Here is a 19,504-nt window from a genome sequence, read left to right as displayed (position 1 = left end):
CCCCTACGCAACCTCAGGCAGCCTCCCGGCCTCTACGTCATCGCTGCGCGACATGACGAGGGTTCTCCGCGAGGCCAGAACCCTCTTGTGACACTCTTGACCTCCGGCCCCAGCACCGGAGGGCCTCCAGCCCCAAACTCCCTTACATAGCACAGACTTCCGCGGGCCGTGTCCAGACACCACTGACTGCCCCACCTCCCCAAAGGCACCGGGAAGCACAGCCGATCCCACGGCCACGCATGTCCACTAACCGCCACGTGTAGGGAGTACCCTGGAGCAGAGGGTGTGGGCGGGGCCTGCTGAGTAGCGCCTGCGCATGCGCACACCCGCAGGCGCGAGAGTGCGCGCCCCTTCCGCTGTTAGCAATACGCAGGCGCTGACTTGCGGTGCTGTTTCCTCTAAGAATGGTGCTTAATTCGATTAAAATTTAAGGTTCTCATTAGATCCCCTTGAAGGAAACGCAAGAAACCTATTTGCTCTTGGGTAGATGTAATTTCACACACACATATCAGGGCTTCCTTGGTCTACTATCTTTAAAAAGAAATTTTATTTTTTATTTTTAGAACGGAGAGGTAGAACCATTGTTTGCCTCCAGTATGCCTCTGACCCAAACTTCCACCCAGGCACGTGCCCTGGGCAGAATGTAACCCACGACCTTTCCCTCTGCAGGGCAACCAACCAACCGAGCCACAGGTTGTCTACTAAGTTTTTATTAATAGAGAAATCAAGACGTGAGAGGCCTTACAATGTTTATAGAATTAGAGTTTTTTAGACCATCCACCATAATCACATTTCCTTCCCAACTTCAACATGGTTACTAGGTCAAGCCATCCTCATTTTTTACTGGAGCTGAGTGAAGAAGGCGACATCTGGTCAGGGAGCAGAGGAGGTGGCTGTCTCCATGCTGAAATAAGGCCAGCTACTGGTTTGGCGAATAATGTAATTATTAGGCAGCAACATTTCTCTATAGAGATAATTACAAATGTAGGACACCTGCATGAACCTCCCAGCACCTTCCAAGTTGAGAGCATTCCTCCGTATACGTTAAAACCTCCAGCTTCCAGTCAAGATGCAGGCATAGGTAGATATGCTTCACTCCACTGCACAACCATAGAAGGAATACAACTAACTTAAAAATGAAAAACACCCAGAACTGTGCAGAAGTCTGACAACCAAGGATTTAAAGAAGCTACAACCAACCAAATGGGAAGGAGGAGCAGAGAGAACATGATGTAGTAGCCAGAAGAATGGTGGTCCCACACTCACAGTGGTGGATAAAAATCAGAGCGACACCTCCTGAATGAGTGATCCTAGCCCCAGGCCAGACATAGAAGCCCAGGGTTACAGTGTCGGGGAAAAATAAGGCCTCGTAACTTCTGGCTGTAAAGACAGTGGGGGCTGGGATGGTGGAAAAAAACTGCTGGTTTCTCAAGAGATCTGGAAACTACACAAACCCACCCACTCTAGGAACCATAACCAGGACAGCAGCTGGAGGGGAGTCAGTTGCATAAAGAAGCGGGTGAAGTGACTGGAAAAGGGGCGAGTGACAGGACAGGCCACTGAAGTCAGCCATCAGCAGCATTTTTCCCTCTCCAACCCTTCCCCCACATACACAGCCATAAAGCATCGAAACAGGTTGCCCCACCCTGGCAAGACCCAAGGCTCTGCCCCATACAACTTAACAGGTGAGCCAAGACAGGAAATCAAAGCTGCCTACCTAGTACACACAGGGAGGCTGCCAAAATGAGACAAAGAAATATGGCCCAAATGAAGGAACAGAACAGAACAGAACCCCAGGAAAAGAACTAAGTGATTCCGAGATAGCCAACCTATCAGACGCAGAGCTCAAAATGTAGGTGTGGTCAGAATGCTCAGCGATCTCACTGAATAAGGCAAAAGCATAAAGGAAGAAATGAAAACCTATACTAAGGGAAATAAAGAAATATCCATAGGAAACCAAGCGTGAAGGGAAGGAAACTGGGATTCAAATAAACAATTTGGAACATAAGGAAGAAATAAACATTCAGCCAGAACAAAATGAAGAAACAAGAATTCAAAAAAAAAAAAAAAAAGAGGAAAGTTTAACAAGACTCTGGGATACCAGAAGAGGAAGAACAAGAAATTGAAAACTTACTTGAAAAATAATGAAAGAGAACTACCTTAATTTGGAAAAGGAAATAGACATACAAGTCCAGGAACCAAAGAGTCCCAAACAAATTGCACCAAAAGAGGACCACACCAAGACACGTCATAATTAAAATGCCAAAGGTTAAAGAGAAAATCTTAAAAGCAGCAAGAGAAAGGCAGAGAGTTACCTAAAAAGGAGTTCCCATAAGACTATCAGTTGATTTCTCAAAAGAAAATTTGCAGGCAAGGGGCTGGAAAGAAGTATTCAAAGTGATGAAAAGCAAGGACCTATAACCAAGATCACTCTATTCAGCAAATCCATTATTTAGAATGTAAGGACATAGTTTCCCAGATAAGGTTAAGCTAAAGGAGTTCATCATCACCAAGCCCTTAATACGAAATGTTAAAGGGACTGATTTAAGAAAAGGATCAAAACAATGAACATTAAAATAACAAACTCACAACTATCAACAACACAAAAACAAAGTAAACAACTAGAACAGGAATGGAGATCATTTGCAGGGTTATCAGCTGAGAGGGGGAAAGGGGAGGATGGGGGTAAAGGTACAGGGATTTAGAGCATAATTGGATAGGTACAAAATAGACGGGGAGGTTAAGAACGGTACAGGCAATGGAGAAGACAAAGAACTTATATGCACGACCCATGGATATGAACTAAGGAGGGGGAGGGGGGGTGTTGCTGGAGGGGAGTACCAGGTGTAGAAGGGCAAAAGGAGAAAAATAGGGACAACTGTAATAGCATAATCAATAAAATATACTTCAAAAAAACCCTCCAGCAAAGTGTGTGGCACATAAAAAGCACTTCTTAAACCTGGCAGTTACCAAATCATAAGTGACATATTTTCCAATCCGGAAGGCAATCAATCTATATTATATTCCTACCTTCCTCTCCTTTATTTTCTTTACCAGTTTCATTATTGTGCTGTTTTATATATTCTGCACAATCACCTTAAATCCTTTCTGGCATAAGTTGAGGATATAAGTAAATGACTCAACTGCCAAATAGTAATAGTACATAACACAGGTTTACAACTTGAGGAGTACCATAATTTCTATTATAAATACTGTTTCCTGGGGTGGGGGGGAGGTAATGGGAGAAAAGGCATACAACTGTAATTGAATAACAATAAAAAATAAATTTAAAAAAAATAAAAATAAAATAAAAATACTGTTTCCTGGTCTATAGCAACCCATGCATTACTTTTATTTTGACAGCTCTGAACTGATGACAAGTCTATTAAACCAAGTATTTCAAAACCAGGCATAATTTAGCAAAGCAGCAGGAAATAAAATACATAAAACAAACTAAAATCAGTAACGTGAACCAAGAACCAACTTTTAGGACAGAATATTTTTCAAAGTGTAAAAAACATAGGAGACTGCCTTGACATATAATTTACAAGTCATGTTAAAGCAAATTTTTGGTTTGAAACATATGTTTTTAAACTTTAAAAGTTGCAATTGCTTTCATAGCATGTGAGATGAAATACTTACCTTCAGGTAACATGTATTATGGTGTTATTTTTACCATTAAAGTAACCATAGATGTCAGTCAGTAAGTTCAGTTATACCTCTACCAATAGTGCTGATTGCTCAGACAGCCTTCTCACAGTAATACACGAAGATTAAAATTTTCCTGGTAAAATATTTGCATTATAATTTAGTGGTTTTTACAAAACAATTTATCAAAGGCAATTTGATTCTCTGGATTAAAGATGCTTTCAAATCTATTAGTTCAGGTATTACTCCTTCTGTGTTTTCAAAGGTGATTTTTGTTCATGTTGCTCCTCTTCAGAAACAGTACATAAAAGAAATGAAGAGCCCTGGCCGGGTGGTTCAGTTGGTTGGAGTGTCAGGCAGTACACCAAAAGGTTGGGGGTTCGATCCCTGGCCAGGCCACTCACCTAGGTACCAGTTCGTCCCTGGTTGGGGCGCACGGGGGAGGCAACCAATGTATGTTTTTCTCTCTCCCCCTTCCTCTCTCTAAAATCAATCAATAACCAACATGTCCTCAGGTGAGGATTAAAAAACAAAACAAAGAAAGAAATGGAAATTACTCTGGAAAAGATCTTTTTTTCTTTTTTACGTGACTTTTACAGAGAGAAAGACATCAATGTGTGTGTTCCACTCATTGATGCATTCATTCGCTGGTTGCCTCCTATATGCGCCCTGACCAGGGATGGAATCCGCAACCTTAAGGGAGAATGCTTTCTCCCACTGAGCTACCTGACCAGGGCTGGCAAGATCTCTTAAGATAAAGATGAAGCTAGACTCAAGTTTCCTTTTATAAAAATAAGTACTAAAATTACAAGAAAATGGATTCCGATGTTTTTCTTCCATTCTTGAAGTGTTTTATCACCAGATTACTCAAATTAACCTAAGCATGTTGGAAAGGGTGCTTCTGAATTCTAGTCCCACCGGTGCTGTGAGAAGAAACTATTAAATAAAGTGAGGAAGTCTGACTGAGACCCTCTAGGGCAGTGTAGTAAAGCCCTTAACTTCACACAGGAAAGACACTCGTTTCACTTCTCCAATTTATAAAGAATTAGTGATACATGAAACTCCCTTTGGAAATCTGTGTTAGGGCTTTTTGTTGTTATAAGAATAAGATGAGTAAATTCAGTAGAAACCTTGACTTAAGTAGACCAATTTTCTTGTATAAAGTAAACAACATAGTGAACTCTATCACAATACCGCCACGGTGGCTGTGGCACGGGCTATGCAGTCACACTCTACTGACGGGAAGTTATCACAGTATTTTAAAATAACGACTATCAGGTATTAGACTTTGTGTAAGGGCACACTTACCTAATGCAACAAAATGTGTTCTTATAATCTTTAAATGTAATAGGATTTATTGAGCATCTACTATATTTTATCCATCAGCAGGTTTTAATTTTTTCCCTTTAGAGGAATAATTTACATAGAAAGAGCTCAGTAGGGTACTGATTTATGTACTAGAATCTAGATGGCATGCTGCCATTAGTGCTGTTACGTATGGAATGTCCTGGCCAGATTTTCTCATAAATTTCACCAAATACACCCTCTATTTCCACTTAGTTTTAAAAGAAAGTAAAACTGAACTACCATTTATGATTACAAAGAATGTGCATTGACCCAATCTTGCATCCCATGGTTACAAATCAAACAAACTGATTCATAATAGACTCAACATACCAACCAAGCTATCAATTGTCAACCAGTCAATATAAACCAACTGTGTTTTAGAGACCATGATTATTTTAAAGATGTCTTTTAAAAAAAATACCAGAGTTCTGTTTCCGGGACCTTCATAATCATCTATGGCTCTCTCAAATAACAGATGATTAATTAGCCTGTGTCCCAGGTCCTGCCCTTAATAATTAAAGAGGGAATATGAAAACTCAGAACAACTCTACTTAAGTCCTCTTAAACTTGAATTTTCTTTATCCACTCTTGGAGTAAAATCAAATCTCAATATAACCTAAGAAATGCCATTATAAATCAATGAATATTCAAAGCAAAATCGAGTTTAAAATCAATATATTTAAAAAACGCATTTTCTGTCTTAAAAAAATTAACTTTTCATTGCACATTTATACAAGATTTAAGTTAGGTAAAGAGTGAAAGTTGGCTTGTCATAGCAGAATGACTAATTTTCCACGTTCCCTGAAAGGCCAAAAAGAATGACCCAAACCACTAAAATTCTTTACTCCAAATATACTCCAAATCCAATGATTTAACTAATAACTTTGAATATGTTTCTAAGACTGTGAGCTGACATAAAAATAAATATACTAAATTTACAAAATATAAACAAAACTTTTTCTTTCTGAATCCTGGATATTCTGTTAGGGCGGTGTGTTCTCCAAGAAGGCCATGCAAATCTTTGTGTTATCTACACAGGCATGTGGTCATGCTTTTATGTTTTTCACCGTAACCGCATGATGTCCCCAACGTCAATCATCCTGTCCTGTTAAATGAACTGGTGTTATCCGAGTTTCATAACATGGTCTATGCCCGGGAACAAATCACACACAGTCAAAACAAAAATGTAATAAAAATATTTAGTTAAAAGACACATAGTAACTCCCATTTATGGATTTAAAAATACAAATAAAATTTTATCAATTTGATATTCAGCTTTGAACTGGCTCAACACAAAGCCTTGATCTATTTCCTAAAATTGTATTGTAGCATCTTTTGAAAAATTAAATGCAACTTCATACCTTCATTAGTAATGGTAATAGAGGTAAATTAACAGTATACTTGTCCCTGGGTCTCCCCCCAAAACTGAAGTCTTAGTGTAAGTTTAAAATTTTAATATTTATAAATTTAAAAAAATTTTACACGTGCTGAATGGTAGCAACATCAATATTTGCAATCTGTCATAATTTTATGTGATAGATGACACTACACCAGAAAGCCTACGCTCAGAACACACTTGAGATCAGATTTCTGTTAGATGCATAGTGCAGGTGCAGTATTTAATTTCAGGCTAAGAAGGTAAGTTAGTAGTGCATACCTGACAGCTCCTAATAGCTGAGGCCTAAGAATCTAGACTGAAAAGGAGAAAACCTCTCCACTGCTGGGAAGGCCTGGGAACAGGTGAGGAGCAAACCCCAAGGGGTGAGTAGGACAAAGCCGGTGTGCATGTGAACCTAAGGATGCTAATGTGCAAGCCACTCCTTCCCTCACCATCATCGTCTTAGAGTAGCTCAGTCTTCACAGACAAGACAGGGAGCTAGAGGCCATCCCACCAGTCCTCTGGAGCAGAGCAGATGCCCATTATTAAGCTTCTACTTTTACCTGAACCAAATACATTCTTTGGCTAAATATGTTATGGGTTCCCATAATAACTGATCAAAAATACTTCACATCTTACATCTAAATTAAAATGTGTAAAGTTCAACTTCAACCATGGCACTTCATATCAATTTGAGCTCAGCAACATACCTAATTTGGACATTTTTTAATTTTAGAAAATCAATTTTTAAAGAATTCTTAAATGCACTGTTTGCAGAACATAGTTATTTACCAAGTCAGAGGATATACACTCACATTTTAAAATAATTTAAAACATCATATCCTCAAATCAGTTCTGTTGTTTTGTAGAAGAATTTATAGAAAGTTGTGTTAAAAACACATATCCAAATCAATTCCTTATTCTCTAGTTTAAAAAAAACCCCTAAGAAGTATTATTAAGGTTCCTTCTGACTTAACAGTGAATACTTTCCTCAGGAACCAATAATGATAATTATCTGTCAGAGAGCTAACTTAGTAAGATCTAATGACAACCGCCTCTAATGACAGAGGTGGCAAACAGAAACAAGTAAAATTGTAACAGACAAAGGGAGTATTTTAAGGGTTAAACTGACATGGTCTCTTAGGGTGCTCAGACTTGAAATCCTTGAAATCCACAGGTCCCTTCAATCTTGAGGGATTCATACGTATATTAACAGAAATGAGAAATATGGTAACATTACAAATACAGACTCGATATTTTTTGTAAAAGAAAAAGTTCTACCAAAGATAGTAAGTAGAGTGTTACTGGAGGGTTGGGTTATATAGATGCTGGGTTTTGAAGTAAAAATTGTGAAAAAGAGTAGTAATCATCTCATCTGAACAGAATAATGAAATATAATTAGATACATGGCTTACAATGAAATGATTAAATTTTTAAAATTAGTTTGAAAAAGATTGCAAAGTTGTTGCTTTTTTTTTTTTTTTTTTTTTTTTTTACATAAAATGTCATACTTTATACCAGGAGAAAACTCAATACAGTGAGGTTAACATGCTATTATCTTCCAACAAATTAAACAGCAAGAAAGGAAAACCCAAATAACTGTGAAAAGGACACTGTAAAGTACTGTCACGTACCCTACCTGCCCATGCAGCCACCCATCCAGAGGAACCATAAAAAACGCAATCCTTGTAACAGAGCTACAAGAATACAGTGGCAGGTACTGTTACACCAATCCCAATTGTAAAAGTACAAAGTCCATAGAGATTGCGCCTCAGGAAACAATGAAATAAAACAAAGAATGAACCAAAAAGCTAGAAACTAGAGGTTAAAGGTTACTATGCATGAACATAAATTTCACATAACACAAAATTCTAAAAAAATCAAATACTTGACAATATCCCTTTAACATATATAAACAGGGAGGGGCACAAATAATGTTCTAGTTTTTAAAACTCTTTGGACAACTTAACAGTTTTAACAGTAAAAATCAATTTACTAAAATTAAGCCAGTGTTCTTAACCCCCACTGGGAAGAGAGCATTAAAACAAAACCCACAAAAATGAAAAGCCAATAAGCATAGCTAAAGACAAATGTGGACAAAAAGAAAAAAGACCCAAACTAAACAAATACCAATCAGGAAAACACACACACATACTCACACACACGCCTTGAAAGAGTCTAGCTGCTACAGTTAAGTGGTGTCCCCATTACCTAAAAAACAGTGTTGCCTCTTTTTTCCCATTTCCCACTAATTACATTCTGGTGGCATCGGAAGGCTTATTTGGTCCACTGTGAAGTACATCTTGTTTTTATTAAACAGTCGTCCAATGACATTGCAGTATGATCAACAGCATCTGGGCAAATTTAGCACATACATTTCCATCTAAGTAACAGTTATTAAATTCAGATGCCTTTTTTATTTCCCAAACATCCCTTTCCTACTTACCTTTGTTTTTAAAAACTTGATTACAGTTTTGTCACGGCCAGTGGACCTAGCCAGTCAGTTGTGTGTCCCAGTACACTTTGCAAAGGGACTATACTCATCACACACAGATACGTGTGGCTTACAACTATTGGGAAGGTGTGCGGAGCTGGGAGACACACCACACCAAGAACAATGCAAAAGTAGTGGTTACTGGTGCCATGACCTCAAGGTTTGTTAAGGGGAAAAAAAGAAGTCAAAAAATAAACGAATGGTTCAAAGTATTTTTAAAAACACAATGTAATGTATATTTCATGAAGAGTGAATGGTATTAATTTTTTCCTAGCTGTTTTAAGATGACTTTGTTCCCCCTTCGCTGTTACTCGAGGGTGACAACTAACAGAAATGGTTCTCAAAGCTCTGGCCCCAGCTCTGCACAACACGTGTCTAAGGTAGCAGGCCAAGCTGGGCGTAACTGAGATGCTCCTCTTTTGGTAACTCTAACTGCTAATAGCAGTTACACAGTTTCGAACAGCATCACCGTGGAGGTGCACACGCTACATGCAATCCAGACAGTAGCGCCACATTCCAGGGACAGTTCAGCACAGAGATATCAAGAGCACAGCAGGACATTCACCCCCCCAAACCGTGTCACTGTGCCATGTGACTTTGACATGGCAATGGGCCATGTGCCTGTGGTTTATAAATTAGCTTTCATTTCCATAATTTAAGGGAAGCATGACAGCAGTAAAATCCTGATTAGAATCAACAGACTAGAAGGTCAAAGTGGAATTTTTTATCTTCTAAATTTACATGGCTCCTGTGAAATGAGGATATATCCACTCCAACCTAATTATTGCCCCTAATGCCCCAATGTCTAAAATCTGCAGTAGTCACTCCCATCCTTTAAAATACTTATTGCTTAAGCAAGCCATTCAGAATGGAATACTATAGCCACAGCTAAGAGGCTGGATGGAAACATACTCAAAGAGTTAGACTACATATGGATGAGCCTCCATTTCCCTCACAAAGTGACGTGACTCGGCCACAACAAGGGCACCAAGTTCAGAGGAGCTTACGCCCTAACCCGCTCTGAAGCCTCAGGACTGAACTTCTTACTAAAACAGATCTTTTTTTTTGTCCTTTCTTCTTAAAATTAAGGCAATGAAATGGCTACAGTTCCTAAAGTACTTTTTAGGGAACAAAAATATACATGTATTTTCCTTCTCAAGTTCAGGCATCAGATTTTGACTAAAGACCTGTATTCCACAAAAACTGCCACACCAGACAATGTTACGAGGCCAGTAAACACCTGCCAATGCCTTCCCTCCTTCTAAACTCAAAACTCAAATCACTGGGAGTAAAAGCACCAAAGCGCAAAGCCTTTTCCAAGTTCTCAGCATCTCTTGCATTGATTCAAAACTTTTGGGGTAGCAGAGGGGAGAAGATTATTAAAATGAAGAATCCCATGGCCTACAAACAGAAATTCTGACTCTGAGGACCTGTAGTTGGGCCCAGCTCCTCAGCACTGCAGGTGGTTGATGGAAAACATTTGAGAAACATCACCAAGCATACGAGTATATAGCCGCCCAATATTTCATGATGAAAATTCTAAACTTTGGCTAGCCACCTAACATCTGACAAACAGGGAAAAGGCACTGAACATTTCATGGTGCCCATATCTGTTTGCACATATATGAAATTTCATTTTGAAAATTCCAAACCTACAAAACACTTGTGACCAACTGTGGTCACCTAATAGCAAATGCTGATTGGAGGTGAGCTCTCCTGTCTCGCTGCACTGGTTACATCTCAAACTGCCAATTCTCTCAAACCCCAATGGCCAAGGAACTGAGGACAGGATAAAACTCAACTTTTAGCAATTCAGTGCACTTTGCAGAAAGGATCTAAATTAAGCATAGAGTTTTGTTCTTTATTTTACACATAGGAGACCACCAACATTTGCCATAAACTCTTCTAAACTCTTTAGGAAGGCCATCTTCTGCTTCCGATCCAGCGTAGGAGGGGTGCTGCTTGCAGTGAGCTTGTTGAAGGCATCTGCTAATCTCTGGTAAATAATGGGGTCTTGTTGAGTTGACAGTAATGTTTCAACCAATTCAGAGTACTCCGCCTATTGAAGAGATAAAGTGTATGTAAGAACACGTCTTCCTCAAACAGCACACAAGTAGGTCCTATCAGTTATTGAACAGGATTCTAAGAGGCAGAGTCTGCTAGCTCTTCTTCACAGTCAGCCCGTATTCTAGGTTCTGTCTCAACCTTTTCCATTGGTAACACACCCGTTGTAACAACCCTCTAAGGCAAGTTCTGTTTATATTCTTGTTTTGCAGGTGGGAGTTCTTATATGCAGCAAGAGTACCTAACAAACACATCCAAGAGCACAATGCCTTTGAGCAAGAATGCAGGCTGTTTGGCACCAATTTTGTTGTGTTGCCTCTTCTGTGTTTTCAAAGCACATTATTCATATTTGTTTTGCACTTTATACATAACCTAAGTCAGCAACCTTTCAACAGTTTCCCAGAGGTTTTTATAGACACCATGTCCACACAGTTCTGCGGACAGCAGGTCACACAAACACAGGTGGGAGGTGGCAGTGTGGGAGAGGGTTATTTCAGTCCTTTCTCAAAGTGGAAGCAGAACATTGGAATGACTGAGAACATGCAGCTCAAACCAGCACTGTGCTCAGCAGCTCTGGGAGAAAGGGCAGGAGGAGATTAACAAACACGTACGTGTGTGTGTGTGTGTTCTACTTTTAGTGCCCTCCATAACAAATCCTTATACAAATGAGTGGGTATGACATTAAAAGAAATGAAACCAGGGCAGCTTTCCAAGACAAGCTCTCAAAGAAGCTGGTCTGCCACATTTTTAGTAGCTTCCTGCGACATCATGATGGACCAAACTGGTAAAACCACACATTAATGACATTTGGAAGAGTAGGGTGCAGCACCCTAAGCCAGCCAGGCATGGAGCCAGAGTGGCTGCCTTCAGTGCCCCCTCTGAAGGCCAGGCCTCTTCACAGGGGAAAAGAATGAACACAAACCATGTCCCTGTTAACATGAAATGGCTGTGTCTCTGGACCAGACCAGCAGGACATCATCCTCACCAATCCCACACTCGTGCTCTCTGCTCTACAATGTGTGAAGTTTTCTTTGAAGATTTTATTTATTTAGCCAGCTGATTTGGTTCAGTGGGTTGGGATTGTCCTGCAAAGCGTTAAGGTCACTGGTTTGATTCCTAGTCAGGGCACATGCCTGGGTTGCAGGTTTTGTCCCCAGTCAGGGATCGTATGAGAGGCAACCAACTGATGTTCTCTCTCACATCAATGTTTCCCTCTCTTTCTCCTTCCCTTCCCCTCTCTAAAAAAAAATAAATAAAATCTTTTAAAAAAACATTAAAAAAAGATTTTAGTTATTTTTAGAGAGAGGGGAAGGGAGGGAGAGAAACATCAATGTGAGAAAGATCGATTAGTTGCCTCTCACATGCACCCCAACTGTGGACCAAACCCCTAACCCAGGCATGCGTCCTGACCAGTGACCTTTTGCTTTGTGGAACAACGCTGCACCAACTCAGCCCCACTGGTCAGGCCATGAATGTTTTTAAAAAGGTAACCAGAATGTAACCTCTTACGTATGTAGGGATAAGAAGCCCACCTTCCTATTAAGAACAGGAAGTTAAATGACAGAGAAAGGCCCCTGACTACAATGGGCACCATCTCAGGAAGTGAAATTCTGAGCACCTGCAACTTGGGGTGCAAACAGTTTGGGATGCCTGCCAGAAGGGGGTCTTCAAAATAGTATGATGACCACCTTGAAATACTATCTTTATAAAACAAGAAAAAGAATGAGACTCTCAGCTCCAATCACAGCAAATACTATGGCCTCTACACTTCAAAAAAATGTCACAGTTTCTCTAGCAAATCACTTGGTCATGCTGGGACATGTGTGCAGGGGGCATCTGATGACCAAATATGATTCTTTCTCATACACTGGATGGGCACTTAAAACAGGGAAGGGAGACAGGTGAGCCAGCAAAACTTTTATTCTGTTACAGTAACACCACATCAGTAATTCAATCTTTAAGAACTGAAACAAGAAAGAAGGGAGAGAGGGAAGGAAAGGGAAAGGAAAAGAGAAGAAAGGAGAAAAAAAGAAAAAGAACACTGTTTCCATACTGTAGTATAAAATAAACACTGTTGTTTCCCATGCTCTCTAAAGGCAGCCTCTTATGGGTCTCCAGTCTCGCTCATCCTGTTTTCCTTATAAAACTGAGTTCCTCAAGGGCAGTAGCACGTCTCTATTATCCTCGCACATCTGACTCCTGGTTCCTAGCAGTTGTTTAAGAACAAGCTTTAGGACAAAGGATGGTTCCAGAAGGGAAAATAAGTGCTTATTTACTGACCATCAGCTTGTCTGATAAACAGAATAGTTAGAGCTAGTGAGGCAGTGAAGAAACAGAACCTGACTATAACAGAGCTGCAGCCCTGAGGCACAGACCCTCTAAGATTTGGAGGGTTCACACCCATCGTGGGTCTGAACCATCACCTTCTAAGAGGATGAGGGGCCCCCGAGAGCCATGCCGTACCTGGTGCAGGCACACCAGCGTGTAGAACGCCTCACCGGCCGCGGTCGTCATCTCCGTGTTGTGCTTCTGCAGAACCAGCATATCGAAAACCAGCTGAAAGTGCACAAGGAAACTGCTAACTGAAGACACACAATGCGAAAATCACAGTCCTCCCCTTCCCTGTTCCAAAAGAGAGAGAGAGGGTGACCTTAGGTGGCATAACCTGCCACCTAAGTACCTTACCTTCAGAAAGTGCCGTGTTGCTAGAAAGAGGGGTGAGTCTGTCTCCTGAGCTTTTGCGCACTGCTCAGCCAGTGGTGTCAGGGCCTCCAGGCACAGCTGGCAAACCTCCGAGCTCATTCTGATCATGAAGGTCAAAGAGAAAATGCAAGTGGACACACTCGACATAGTAAAGATAAAGAAATAACACTACTATCACAGGGAGTGTATTTCTAGAAATCAATGCAGGTAATCCATGTGCAACATGTCCGTCCTTACTGAGCTAAGTGACAAAGGACTCCCGAGGTTTTGAGATGATCCATAAGTGATTGGGAGCTGGGACTGGAGACTCCCAGCGTGTTTTTGATTGTGAGGTGCACACTGATCAAAGCCCTGTTGTTCTCTACTATCAGGCAGCTAAGTCAGACACTCAACAACAGTACATGACATCACCAATCAAGGATCTTAATGAAAGAGAGGTTTGGGGCCAGGGCCAAACACCTCTGGGGTCTGTGAAAGGAGAAAAAGATGAGACAATCTGACAACAACAACCCCGTAGAATTAAGGCAGCTACAGAGATGGTGGCTTTGTTTAAGAAATAAAACTGAAATACAAAAGAAAAATAAAAATGCAAATTTTAAAAACTTTCTTCAGGTAAGATCTTTTCCCCATGTGACAAGTGATAATGATGCTCATTTAAAGGATATGAAGTCATTCCCAGTTCTAGAGAGCACATCAGGCTTTTAAAAAGGTCTTCAGGAAGCTGTGGTATTTTTTCAGGAAAAATCTCACAGATAAATGTGATTAATTTGTAGTATTGATTACAAAGGGTTGGAAACTGAAAAATAAAAATTAAATATTTCAATGCTTAATGTTATCTAATTTCATTTTCATTAATGCAAAAAAGTAATTCAATAACAGGCAAGCTTCTAAGTATGTTTTAAAAACACATAAGATATAGAAAACAAGAACTAATTATATGTAAAAATAAGTGACAATAAAGGGAATGTTTTAGTAAATGATATGATAATACATAGTAGAAACCATTATTTTCTGAATAATTAATAAAAGCTACAGCCAATCCCAGATATTCTATATTTACCTTAAAAAGGTAGCCCTGGCTGGTGTGGCTCATTGGATTGAGCACCAGCCTGCAAACCAATGGGTCGCCAGTTTGATTCCCAGCCAGAGCACATGCCTGGGTTGCAGGCCAGGTCCCCAGTAAGGGCGTGTGAGAGGCAACCACACATTGATGTTTCTCTCCCTCTCTTTCTCCCTCCCTTCCCCTCTCTTTAAAAATAAATCTTAAAAAAAAAAAAATAAACAGTGCAGTCCAATCTCAAAATAATTAAATGACCTCTGAATAAAACCCTTCTGCAAATGTGTTTATGTGTATTCAAGCATATTGGGAAAACACAAGAAAGTAACACCAAAGCCTAAGATTATAAGCATAACAGCCCTTTCACACTTCCAAAATCCAGTGCCCGGATGGACAGCCCTGGTAAAGTAGGTAATCAACAACAGTTTAACCTCACTTAAAACAATACACATCCGAATGTTTAATGCTTTGTTTGATTAAAAACTATTAATAAATAAATAACCCTAAAAGCAATCACCATGAGCTGACGACACCTCCCACCTACAGCTTGTACACAAACACCTGGCTCCAGGATCACTGGAATCCCTCCCAACAGACATCTTTCACAAGAGATGCTATGGGCTGGGAATCCACTGCCTTTTCACCCTGACACTCACACTTTCCACCCCCTCCCACCCCATGTGTGCATGCGTGCACAGGCGAATACAAGTCCCTCTTCCTCTCCATCCACGTCCTTGTTCTCACCCTCAGACTCCTATGACATCTCATGAGAAGACAGGTAAGAAAGGGCAGCCTCATCACTATCACACCCGTAACACTGAATGGTGAAACCAAGGCACAATGCAGTCAAAGGTACAAAATTAAAAACTGTATGAGTCTTGGTTTCTTACCATCCCATTTCTGCAGGGAATAGTGATTTGTAAACTCCTTCTCTTGTTTAATCCCTCAACCGGAAAATACATAATGTTCAACAAGTACCAGAGGAATGTGTACACCTGAACATCTAACTTACTTTAGTTGCTTAATGACAAATGATTAGAGAACCCAAACTGCTAACATCAGAATGCAGTTTCTAAAAGACCCACTTTTTCTGTCAGTAACCCATCTCGAATACAGTATTCTGGGGCAAGAGTAGTGAGGGCCTGTGTTCCAGGCTGTCGACCTGAGTGTGAATGACACACATTTGACTTTCATATGTACTTAGGAGACAAGCAGGTATTCATACCCTTTAATTAAATGAAAGGCATACTCTTGTCTAAAATATCTTTAAACTTCAAGCACACACATTTTAATGTTCACATTCACTTTCTTCAATTACCTTCAAGAGATCTTGTGACATCAAGGGAAGAATTAGGTTGACTCCATATAAAACCACATCCGCAGCTGACACAGACCTGCTTGCTGCTTGCCCCGGCTCATGTCCTCTAAACACTTCATCTACAAACAGAAATCACGAGGTCTTACAGTCATAACATCAACCAATCTGCAAAGCTGGGTACACTCTACCCTAGAGAAAGTAAAAACAGATTCGAACCCTAAGGCACACCAACTCTACAAGTGGTTAATAGGACACCTGGTAACCTTGCCTGGTCACCCTTCTGTATGTCACTGTTCAGGGTCTCGGAGCACTCGATACATACGGTAGCCTGTGTTTACATCACACATTACTCTTCAGTGATAAAGGAAAACTAATGCTTAATCAATGTTGTAAAAAGTAAATGCACCCCAGTGACAGGCTGGTCACAATAGGAGTTAAATAATTTCCACAGTAATATCTATTTTATCTCTTAGGTGTATAGAAATTTTCTCAGCAAAAAAAAAAAGGGGAAATATAGAAATTAAAATGTTACATAAAAAAATAAAGTAATTTTTAACAAATAGCTACCACGATCAAGGGTTATTATCCTTACTCCATAAAGAATGCCCATAATAGGAACCTAAGATCTGAATCAAAGAACTGAGCAAAGTCTAACAAAACGACCAATCCAAGGAAAACAGTTCAATCTAATCATTAATCAAGCAATGCAAAAATTTTAAAGTTAAAATTTCTGATTCATTAAATTCAAGATGACTTTTAACCCTCACCTGAGAATATGTTCACTGACTCTAGAGAGAGGACAAGGGACAGAGAAAGAGAGGAACATCAATCAGTTGCCTCACGTACGGCCCGTGACCAGGGACCCAATCCGTAACATTCTGGCATTTGGAGTGACACCCCAACCAACTGACCCTCTCAGCCAAGGAAAATTCAAGAAGACTTTAAACGATAACAATTACATGCTGGTGGGGCTACAGTGTGATATTTACCCTCAAAAGCTACATAGTAAAAATATTTTGAGCACTGCATATAATATACATTCAGAAATTCAGACAGAGATTTGTCCACAGAAGTGATTACTACATTGTTATTTGTAACAGCAAAATACTCCAGGTGTACAATATTAGTGAAACTGATTAAATTCCAAAATGTGGAAAACCATTCAGCCATCAGCCATAAAAAATTTTAATGAAAAGAAAAAGGCCAAGAATACATTGATTTAAAAAAGCAGAATATAAAATTGTATTTACAGTACAATTGCAGAGAAATTTGTACAAAAGAACGAAAAGAGAAATTACCAAATGCAATTTATGGTTGACTCTGGATTATATCAAAGGATGGGTGATTTTTCTGTCTCTGTACTTGAACATTTTTCTACTAAGAGCATATAACTTTAAAACAAGAGGAAAAAGATAAAATGGATCCCCCCAAAAGCACACTTCTACTTAAAAACCACCTTTCAGCCTAATTCTGAACTTCTCCACTGGGGTCTCAGTTCTTCCATCTTCCAAAGCAAGGATGCAAATCTGGCTTCCATCACCAGGAAACTAGGGCCTGCCTGGACATGAGGTCACCCTGGCACTACCTGCAGGCTTCCCTAACAAGCCAGCTCTTGGCCTGGAGGCTGGTGGGCTCTGTTCTCCAGAAGTGAGCTCTGCTGAGGATTCAAGAATGGAATATAGAGACACACTGCCAGTTGTTCCTTTAAAACCCCACCTAGCATGTTAATTTCATTTCATAATATTTAAAATATTTTGTTTTGCCCTGGCTGGTGCGGCTCAGTGGACTGAGTGCCGCCTGCAAACCAAAAGGCTGCTGGTTCAATTCCCAGTCAGGGCACATGCCTGGGTTGTGGGTCAGGTTCCCAGTAGAGACAACGCAAGAGGCAACTGATTGATGTTTCTCTCACATGTCAATGTTTCTCTCCCTCTTTCTCTCTCCTTTTACCACTCTCTAAAAATAAAATCTTTTTTAAAAAAATAAAATATGGTGTTTTATGTCACCTATTTATTTTTAAAATGACTTAAAAATACCTTCCTTTTTTACCATCAGTTTAATGAGTTAATGCTGTTTCTTTATCATTTTTTCTATTTTAACCATCTTCATTTTTCTTTCATCTAAACTTCAACCCTTATTTTGTACTTTTCATCCTGAGAATTTTAATCTCCATTTTTTTCTTACTGTTTCGTTATGATTTGGATCTTTTTGCTCTTTTATTTGGAAAGGCTCCCCTCACCTGTTTAACTGCAGTGTCTGTCTCCACGTGTCGCAGCGCAGCAGAACAACTGCACCTGGCACAGGACACCTAGGAGACTGTGGGGCTTTTCCCTCCAAAGCCCTCACAGCTCTCTCTCCCTTTCAGTATCAGCTCTTGACTTGGAGCCAGATTCCTCAGGGTACAGGGCTCTGACCTGGTGCTTACGCCCCTGGAAAGTCTACAGAAGAGTTTCCAAGAGCCCACAAATCAACTGATACAGTGTGTAAAACTATGGGTTGGTGTAACACCCACTTTTCAATGGAAAGGTTCAGTAACTACTTCAGGTTTTAAAGGCGCATGACCTACAAAAGCTTGAGAACTCCTGGAGTAAGGACTGACATGAAGAAATCAGAAAACATGGGAACTTGTGTGAGAAGTGGGCCTGGCAGAGGGGCAGCTGCAGCCTTGGTGTGGGAAGGAAGCACAGAGTGGGTGTGGGACAGGGCCTTCCAAACCATGTCACCTGGGGGCCCTAGTTAAAGTACAGAGTCAGCCTTCTAGACTGTGAAGGGGATGGTGCCTGGGATAGCACAGACACTGAAAAGAACTGCTGTCCAATGAATAAGGAAGCAGAGAAAGAACAAGTTCACATATGGGGCAAAATGAGGATAGTGGAAAGTTACAGCACACAGCTAAGGAAGGGAATCTTACAAGGAATAAGTGTCCACAACAACAAATATCCGCAGAACATGAAAAGAGACGCTGGACAGAATTTGTTCTTCTCTTAGAAAGCAGGGTCTCTTTTGTGTTAAGACAAGGTGGGTCACGGGGTCAGAGGGAGGTGAGGGAACACCGACACATACATGCGGTTTCAGTTACCAGTGAATTCGCACCTGTATTAACTCAGCACTGGAGACTTCTGAGCTCATCTACAAACACTCTGAAGGGCGTTTCTCAGCACACCCAATGAACAGTTAGGAAAGGCACTGGAAGGCTAACTGACTTCCCCAGGGTCCTGCTGTCCTGGGGCCACAGGTTAATCTCCCCTGGGTGGCCTGTGAGCTCCACCCCAACAACGACTCCAATGCCTCACCCCGGAAGGCAGTGGGCTTTCCTGCAGTGGCCATCACAGGACATGGAGGAGGGACCAGCCAGCAGAGCACACGTGAAGTCTGGTTCTGGCATGTGAATCTAGTCTTGTGACATACTAGCTGCTCCACATCTGTAGACAAGTGACATATAAACTCTTGTACCTGTTTCCTCATCTATCAGAAAATGAGTGTAACAATGGTACCTAT

General features: G+C 40.5%; 2 protein-coding genes across 7 annotated transcripts in view; one reads left to right on the top strand and one right to left on the bottom strand.

Annotated features, from left to right (window-relative positions):
• Positions 1-19,504, top strand: part of IL17D (interleukin 17D) — a 95,874-nt gene that overhangs the window by 44,205 nt on the left and 32,165 nt on the right. The window lies entirely within an intron of this gene.
• XPO4 (exportin 4) overlaps positions 3,775-19,504 on the bottom strand; it is a 111,930-nt gene continuing 96,200 nt past the window's right edge. For 2 of the 4 annotated variants that reach the window (XM_024580749.4, XM_045188111.3), the window contains 5 exons: positions 16,010-16,128; positions 14,300-14,430; positions 13,617-13,734; positions 13,395-13,487; positions 3,777-10,926 (listed from right to left, as the gene is read on the bottom strand). In XM_024580749.4, the coding sequence (XP_024436517.1) occupies positions 10,729-10,926; positions 13,395-13,487; positions 13,617-13,734; positions 14,300-14,430; positions 16,010-16,128 (659 nt within the window). In that variant the 3' untranslated portion in view covers positions 3,777-10,728. Of the gene's footprint in view, positions 10,927-13,394; positions 13,488-13,616; positions 13,735-14,299; positions 14,431-16,009; positions 16,129-19,504 lie in introns of all 4 variants that reach the window. The other 2 variants (XM_045188113.2, XM_045188112.3) reach the window with 2 other exon arrangements.

The sequence above is a fragment of the Desmodus rotundus genome, chromosome 3, assembly GCF_022682495.2.
Source record: "Desmodus rotundus isolate HL8 chromosome 3, HLdesRot8A.1, whole genome shotgun sequence".
In the NCBI taxonomy this organism is placed as follows: domain Eukaryota; kingdom Metazoa; phylum Chordata; class Mammalia; order Chiroptera; family Phyllostomidae; genus Desmodus; species Desmodus rotundus.
The sequence above is the reverse complement of the archived record's forward strand: the minus strand, read 5'-3'. Positions and strand labels throughout refer to the sequence as shown.